The sequence below is a fragment of the Myotis lucifugus genome, unplaced genomic scaffold (genome assembly GCF_000147115.1).
Source record: "Myotis lucifugus unplaced genomic scaffold, Myoluc2.0 scaffold_1164, whole genome shotgun sequence".
NCBI classification, from domain to species: domain Eukaryota; kingdom Metazoa; phylum Chordata; class Mammalia; order Chiroptera; family Vespertilionidae; genus Myotis; species Myotis lucifugus.
In genome coordinates, this window is record NW_005872212.1 from 79,933 (window position 1) to 89,091 (window position 9,159).

The window sequence follows — 9,159 nt, forward strand, 5'->3', positions numbered from 1 at the left end:
AAAAATTGTCATGTTTGTTTGGTAAGTAGACTCATTATTTGTAATAAATTTATTTAACATGTTAAAAAAAAGAAGTGTCTTTTGGACTCAAGTACGTTGTTATAGTTAAGTGATGGCAAAGGAAGTTCAATTGAATGAAAACTAACAGGGAATGGGAGTATAAAGGGGTTTCAGTAGAATTAGAACATATCTGAGTTTTGCAGTGAAGAGGAGCTGTAAAATAGAGAATTAAGTTTGAAGGCCTGTGCAGTGAACTGAGAGCATTTCTTTCAGTGTTTAAGATGGAATGTATTTGAGCATGCTCGTTTTTATTAGAAATACTCAGACCCAAGGGGATAGATAAATATTACTTTGCAACACTTCTTGAGACATAATTCACAACACTGTTTCACATGTTGGCTATTCATATGAAAATTTGCATTTAATATGCAAAAAGAGTATGCTGATGAGCTTTATAATTATTCTATTACCTAGAAGTGGGAAAACAATAGAGACATTGGAGGAGATGAAGAAAAAATTAGGCCTCAGCTCATGACCTTTAATAACTACTCATTTACTAACAGGAAGAAACTATACTAAGCTTTTTATATAGTAACTAAACCTGTCAACCACTCCAGGCAAAGGAAATTTCCACTATTTCAATGAGTAAGTTAAAATCTAGAATGATTCAGTTGGCTTTCCACGGACAAACCGCTAATATATGGTAGATCTGAGATTCAAAAGCAGTTTTCTGATTCCAACAGTTTTGCATTTGATATCATTTAGAAAGTCTTTAATCATTTCATCATTAAATATCTACTGCTATTGTTGTATGTTGTACATTTCTGTTGTAAATCATGAATTTATTCCCTTGGCTCATTTTTCTAGTGGGATGTTAAATCAGTAAGGCATCTTCACATTGTAAGATATCATTCCTTTCTCCTGAGAATTTATTGTTTTTGCTGCTTTATTAATTATTCTGGGCATAATGGGGACATAATAACTGAAATTTGAATGCTGCCAGAACCAAGGAAGCTTACTCCTCATCACAAACTCTCAAGAACCACCTGAGCATTTTATTTATTTTTTAATCTTTATTGTCGAAAGTATTACATAGGTCCTTCTTTTCCCCCCTTTAACCTCTCCCCACCCCAGGCCCTCACTACCCCATTGTCTGTATACACAGGTTAGGCATATAGGCATACCAGTTCATTGGTTAATCTCTTCCCACCCACCTTCCCCTGTCTTCCCTCTGAGGTTCAACAGTCTGTCCATGCTTCTGTGACTCAGGGTCTATTTTTGATCATCAGTTTATTTGGTTCATTAGATTCCATGTATGAGTGAGATCATGTGATACTTATCTTTTCTGACTGGCTAATTTCCCTCACCATAATACTCTCCAGGTCCATCCATCCTGTTGCAAATGGTAAGACTTCTTTCTTTTTTATTGCCATGTAGTGTTTCATTGTGTTAATGTACTACAGTTTTTTTATCCACTCATCTGCTGATGGGCACTTAGGCTGTATCCAAGTGTTAGCTATTATAAATTGCACTGCTATGAACACAGGGGTGCATATATTCTTTCTGATGAGTGTTTCAGGTTTCTTAGGATATATTCCTAGGAACAGGATGACTGAGTCAAATGGGAGTTCCATTTTTAATTTTTTGAGGAAACTCCATACTGTTTTCCACAGTGGCTGCACCAGCCTGCATGCCCACCTGCAGTGTACTAAGGTTGAGCATTTGAGATCTTTTTTCCTAACACATGTTTACATCTTTCCCCTCTCTGCGTTTGAGGTGCTTTTTATGTTTTCTTAAATCAAGGACTACAAATAGTCATCTGCGTACAGAACCCATGTTTACATGTTCACGGGAGATTTACCAACTGAATGTGATACTATTTTCACATTTTTCAATGTAAAGATAATCTGATGTTGACATCTTCCTTGGCTCAGTTCTTTCCTACTTATTGTGGCTGGAGTTAAGTAGAGCCTTGTAGTAACATGACCCTAGCAGGTCAGAGTGCACTGTGAGGGTCTGTGTGTGTGTGTGTGTGTGTGTGTGTGTGTGCGTGTTGGTTGTTTTGTGCTTGTGTATTTTGTGGGGCCTGAACAGTTGAAGGGCAGCAGTACCTGAGCCCATACACTCTAAATGTGACCCTTAAAATAAAGGTGCCAGAATGTGAGGAAACAATGAAATTGAAGGGTCATTTCAACTGAAAGGATTTTTTTGGAAACAAAATTTATACACTGAAGGGAACAACAGGTAATGAAGGGCTTCCTTGTGTCTTAAAGTTTAAGCAACAGCAAAGAGGCCACCTCATTCCTCAACTTTCTCTGACCTCTTCTCTCATCCCTCTTGCTCACACCCCTCTACGCACTGGCTCCTTTTGGAGCCTTAAATATCTGAGACTGTGTCATTTTCATGGTCTTTGCTTGGCTCTTTCACTTACAGGGCACACACTTCCCCAGATATCTTTGTGTCTTTCTCTCTGTCTTCCTTGAGGTCTTTGTTCAAATGTCACCTTGTTTGCAGGGCTTTCTGAACTCCCAGTGAAAGAATAACACCCTCACCCACTCTTTCTTATAACTATTTTTTTCTTCACAGCACCTTTCCAATCTGACATGACTTGTTTTATTGTACATATGTTTTCACCATCATTAAATTCTGGGCTTTTGTTTCCCAGTATCCTCTACCCTCTGCCTAGTGATGGTCAGTACTCAACATATATTCCTAAAGTACAGCAAAGCAATTATCATTAAAACGGTGCATTACATGACCTCCTGGGGAAAAGGTCGATGTGGGATAGAAACTCCTAATGAAAGATGTCAGGGGAGATCCATAAAGATGACAAGATCCATTCAAAATACATATATTGATTCTTGCCCTGGCCAGTTTTGCCCAGTGGTTAAAGCATCAGCCCACTTTAGGGTCTTGAGTTCGATTCCAGTCAATAGCACGCACCTTGGTTGCAGGCTGGATTCCTGGCTCTATATGGGAGGCATCAATAAATGTGTTTCTGTCACATCAATGTTTCTCTCTGTCTCTCTCCCCACCTCCCTCCCTTCCTCTCTCTCTAAAATAATCAATGGAAAAAATATCCTCAGATGATTTTTTTAAAGGTATATTAATCATGATGACAAAATACATATGGTAGTATTTCAGTGTTACTAATACTGCTTTGTGTAAAAATTAATCATATAATATTTTTGTTCTTAGTCATCACCTCCACCACATGGTACAAGGCAATACCTCAATTTCAGAATTTATTCTCCTGGGAGTTTCAGAGGAACCAGAACTGCAGCCCCTCATATTTGGGCTTTTCCTCTCCATGTACCTGATCACTGTATTGGGAAACCTGCCCATCATCCTGGCCGTCAGCTCAGACTCCCACCTCCACACGCCCATGTACTTCTTCCTCGCCAACCTGTCCTTGGTAGACATTGGTTTCACTTCCACCACCGTCCCAAAGATGCTGGTAAATATACAGACACAGAAGAAAGTCATAACCTATGAAGGCTGCATCACACAGACTTATTTTTTCGTACTCTTTGCAGTGTTGGACGAATTGCTCCTGACCGTGATGGCCTATGACAGGTATGTGGCCATCTGCCACCCCCTGCACTACACAGTCATCATGAACCCCCGGCTCTGTGGACTGCTGGTTCTGGTGTCCTGGATCATGAGTGCCCTGTATGCCTTGTTACAAAGCTTAATGGTGTCAGGACTGTCCTTCTGTGTAGACTTGGAAATCCCTCACTTTTTCTGTGAACTCAATCAGATGGTCCAACTTGCCTGTTCTGACACCTTTCTTAATAACATGGTGATGTATTTTGGAGTTGTGTTGCTGGGTGGTGGTCCCCTTGCTGGGATCCTTTACTCTTACTCTAAGATAGTGTCCTCCATACGAGGAATCTCATCAGCTCAGGGGAAGTATAAAGCATTTTCTACGTGTGCATCTCACCTCTCAGTTGTCTCCTTATTTTATTGTGCAAGCCTAGGAGTGTATCTCAGTTCTGCTGCTACCCAAAGCTCACACTCAAGTGCAACAGCCTCAGTGATGTATGCTGTGGTCACACCCATGCTCAACCCTTTCATTTACAGTCTGAAGAACAAAGACATAAAGGAGGCTCTGAAAAGATTTGTTGGGATGACAGACATAAAAGGTCCAGTTGTCCTAGGGATGAGGAAGTGCCCATGATTACAGGGATCAAAGTCTTAGAGTCAGAAATTGCTATTCTTTGTTTAGCATGTGGTTGTAGAACTTGCTTTTTTATTTTTTTGTCTGGAATTTCTATTTGTCATTTTCAACTTCTCTATACAATTTAAGTAAGCACTTTAAATATGTTTTTATTGATTTTAGAGAGAAAAGAAGGGAGAGGGATAGAGAGACAGAGAAATTGATGAGAGAGAAATATTGATTGGCTGTCTCCTGCATGCTCCCTACTTTAGGTCAAGCCCACAACCCTGAACCAGGAATCACTGGTGACCTTTTGTTTCATGGGTCAATGATCAACCACTGAGCCACATCAGCCGGGCATAAGCAACTGCTTTATTAAGCTTTTTGCTCTGTTTATGAACTGTTTTCCCCTGTGTCTTTGTTCCTACTTTTACAGTTTCCCCAACCTTACTCAGAAATACTTAGAAATTCCAGTTTATTTCATGGGCAACAGAGATTTCTTTAGACACAGACAACAGCATGACATTTATCAGAAGGAAGGAGGTGGGGTACTAGAAAGTAAAGGGTGTCAAATATGTGGTTACAAGATGATTTGACTGTGGGTGGTGGATACACAATGCAATATACAGATCATGTATCATAGAAATATACACTTAAAATCTATATGGTCTTGTTAACCAATGTCACCCCAATAAATTTAGTTTAAAAAGTGAATAATTGGTACATCTCCACAATGGAATGCTGTTTTGCTATAAAAAAGGAAGGAACTCCTACCATTTGCAACAGCATGGATGGACCTGGAGAGCATTATGCTAAACAAAATAAGTCAGTCAGGGAAAGATAAATATCACATGATCTCTCATTTGTGTAATATAATGAACAACATAAACTATATAAACTGATGAACGAAAACAGATCCAGAGACAGAGAAGCAGCAATCAGACTGTCAAACCTCAGAGGTAATGTAGGGGAAAGTGGGGATAAGGGGGAGATACCAACCAAAGGACTTGTATGCATGCATATAAGCATAAACAATGGACACAGACACCAGGGAGTGAGGGCATGAGTGGGTGGGGGAAAGGGGTTGCGGGGGATCAGGACACATATGTAAATCCTTAATCAATAAAGAAAAATTTTAAAAAGTGAATTATTTCTTCTCTGATTACATACATAGTCGTATGTAATTTTATCTTATTTTATAGATTGACTAGAGGCCCGGTGCATGATATTTGTGCACAGGAGGGATTTCCCTCAGTGCAGCCTGCACCCTCTCCAATCTGGGACCCCTCGAGGGATTTCTGACTGCTGGTTAAACCGGCAGTCTGAAATCTCTCTCTTAATCCGGGACCGCTGGCTCCTAACCGCTCACCTGCCTGCCTGCCTGCCTGGCTGATGGCCCCTAACCACCTCTGCCTGCTGGCCTAATGCCCCTAACTGCTCCCCTACCTGCCAGATTGCCCCTAACCACCTCTTCCTGCCAGCAAGATCGCCCCCTAACTGCCCTCGCCTGCAGGCTTGATCACCCCCTAACTGCCCTCCCCTGCAGGCTTGATTGCTCCCTAACTGCTCTCCCCTGCCAGCCTGATAGCCCCTAACTGTTCTCTCCTGCCTGCCTGATCAACCCTAACTGCCCTCTCCTGCCAGCCTGATCTACCCTAACCACCTCTGCCTCGGCCCCTGCCACCATGGCTTTGTCCAGAAGGACATCCAGAAGACATCCGGTCTAATTAGCATATTACCCTTTTATTAGTATATATTACTTGTAAGTGGTATTACTCATGTGGAAAAAACTTCACTTAGCTACAAAGGTCATTCATATAATTTCACCCAGGAAAATCTTTTTGTTGTTGCTGTTTTTCTGTGTGTTTTTTTCTATTGTTATTTTTACTCTTTTTTGTTTTTTAGTTTTCATCCTCCTTTGAGCTTTTTAAAAAATCTTTATTGTTGAGAGTTATACAGATATCCTCTTTTTATCTCCCCATTATCCCCCCCAACCAGATCCTGCCCCACCCTAGACCTTCACCTCTCTATTATCTGTGACCAGAGGCAATGCATATATGCATATGAGATCTTTGGTTAATCTCTTCCTCCACCCACTCCCCTGTTCCTTCTGAGATTCACCAGTCTGTTCCATGTTTCCATGCCTCTGGTTCTATTTTATTCACCAGTTTATTTGTTCATTAGATTTCTTATTCATTTATTTTCATTTCAGATTCAATTGTTGATAAATATGTATTTATTGCCACATTTCCTTCTCCTTCTCCTCCTCCTCCTCCTTCTCCTTCTCCTCCTCCTCCTCCTCCTCCTCCTCCTCCTCCTCCTCTTTTTCCTTCTCCTTCTCCTCCTCCTCCTCCTCCTCCTCCTCTTCCTCCTCCTCCTCCTCCTCCTTCTCCTCCTTCTTCTTCTCCTCACTCGTCTTAAAGAATACCCTTCAACATTTCACATAATACTGGTTTGGTGGTAATGAACTCCTTTAGCTTTTTCTTGTCTGTGAAGCTCTTTTTCTGACCTTCAGTTCTAAATGACAGCTTGCCTGGGTAGAATAATCTTGGTTGTATATCATTGCTATCTGCCGGAGTCCATTCATTGTCTTCACTAGCTGAGTTTAGACAGAGACCCCCAAAAGCTAGTAACCTTTGAAGTCCTAGCAAAGGTCAGAACTGTGCACCACCCAGTTAATCTAGGAACCACCCAGTTAATTTAGGTAATAATAGTTGAAGCATCATCCCCACCTTAGTTCACTTAATTCCTTAGATACTTATGTAGATCCTTGTTGATTATTGTTGATCAGATACTCTGCCTATTCCTGGAAATCATCTATTGATGAGCTAATCAGATACTTTGTCTATTCCTGGAAATTGTCTGCTGATCTGTGTGTCATTGAAACATCCTTACCCTAAGGGCTACTCCAGATCAATAAAAGATTGGAGCAGCCTAAGCATGGGTGGAAGTCCCTCTCCTTGAGTTGGACTTGCCCGCCTGGTCCTCCAATATTTCAAAAATTATCTCGTGTCATTTATCTCTCATTTGTTGTGCAGGTCCTCTTTCAGATACCGAACCCTACTCCACGTGGGACATAGAAGGAAACACACTCGACAGCTATCCATCACTGAATATTACTTCCCTTTCTCTTTTGGCCTGCAAAGTTTCTGTTGAGAAATCAGCTGACAGTCATAAGGATGGTTACCCCCTTGTGGGTAAATAACTGCTTTTCTCTGGCTGCTTTTAAAATTATCTTTGTTTTTAACCCTTGGCATTTGCATTATGATATGTCTTGGTGTGGGCCTCTGTGGGTTCCTCTTGTTTGGAACTCTGCACTACCTGGACTTATAAATCTGCATCTTTCACCAGTTAGGGGAAGTTTTTTGTCATTATTATTTCAAATTGAATTTCAATATCTTTTTTTATTTTAAGTGTTATATTTTTTATTATTGTATTTAAATTCTTTATTGTTTAAAGTATTATATAAGTCTCATTTTTCCCCCATTGACCTCTCCCTGGTTGCTCCCATCCCCCACCACAATGCCTCATCCCCCTGCTGTCTGTGTCCATTAGTTATGCTCATATACATGCATACAAGCCATTTGATTGATCTCTTATCTCCCCCCACCCCCCACCCCCCACCCTCACCTTCCCCCTTAGGTTGAACAGTCTGTTCAATGCTTCTGGCTCTATTTTTGTTCATCAGTTTATGTTCTTCATTACATTCCACAAATGAGTGAAATCATGTGATATTTATCTTTCTCTGACTGGCTCATTTCTCTTAGCACAATGCTTTCCAGTTTCATCCGTGCTGTTGCAAATGGTAAACATTCCTTCTTTTTTACAGCAGCTTACTATTCCATTGTATAGATGTAACACAGTTTTTAAGCTACCACTCTGCTAATCATCCGAGAGATGCAAATCAAAACAACAATGAGGTACCATCTCACACCTGTCAGAATGGCTATCATCAACAAATCAACAAATGACAAGTGCTGGAGAGGATGTGGAGAAGAAGGAACACTTGTGCACTGCTGGTGGGAATGCAGACTGGTGCAGCCACTATGGAAGACAGTATGGAGTTTCCTCAAAAAACTAAATATGGCACTCCCATTTGACCCTGTGATCCCACTTCTAGGAATATATCCCAAGAAACCAGAAACACCAATCAGAAAGGATATATGCACCCCTATGTTCATAGCAGCACAATTCACCATAGCTAAGATCTGGAAACAGCCTAAGTTCCCATGAGTAGATGAATAGATTAGAAAACTGTGGTACATCTACACGATGGAATACTATGCTACTGTAAAAAAGAAGGAACTCTTACCATTTGCAACAACATGGATGGAACTGGAGAGCATTATACTAAGTGAAATAAGCCAGTCAATGAAGGAAAAATACCACATGATCTCACTCATTTATGGATAATAAAGACCATTATAAACTTATGAACAAAAATAGGTACAGAGGCAGAGCAGCCTCGAACAGACTGTCAAACTGCAGCGGGAAGGCCGGGGAGGGTTGGGGGGCAAGTGGGGTGGGTGTAAGAGATCAACCAAAGGATTTGTATGCATGCATATAAGCATAACCAATGGACAAAAGACACTGGGGGTTAGGGGAGGCCAGGGGATTGTCAAGGGAGGGAAAAAAATGAGACATATGTAATACTCTTTGTAATACTTTAAGCAATAAAAAATTTAAATAAATAAATAAATAAATAGAAAAAAAGTGGCAAGTATAAACTTGTTTGAGCAAAATATGAACTACTGTGTCTAACACTTGACCCCTAATGTTTCACATGATATGTAGGAGGACTCTTTTTTAAAAAGACCTGAAAATACCTACATCTAAGTCTAACACTGGCCCACAACATTGATACTCAAAGTGGTACACAGACCAGGACATGTAGCATTAATATTAACTGAGAAATAATTACAAATACACCACCTCTGGGTAAAAGGGTTAAAGAGAATAAAATGGGGCAGAGAAAAACTTATTGTGCTTAGCAGATATCT

General features: G+C 40.5%; 1 protein-coding gene across 1 annotated transcript; it reads left to right on the forward strand.

The window, feature by feature from the left end:
- Positions 1-2,171: 2,171 nt before the first annotated feature.
- On the forward strand, positions 2,172-4,180 carry LOC111824316 (olfactory receptor-like protein OLF4). The gene is made up of 2 exons (XM_023748124.1): positions 2,172-2,184; positions 3,225-4,180. Exons 1-2 carry the CDS (start codon positions 2,172-2,174, stop codon positions 4,178-4,180), a joined length of 969 nt encoding a protein of 322 aa, XP_023603892.1.
- The last annotated feature ends 4,979 nt before the right edge of the window (positions 4,181-9,159 follow it).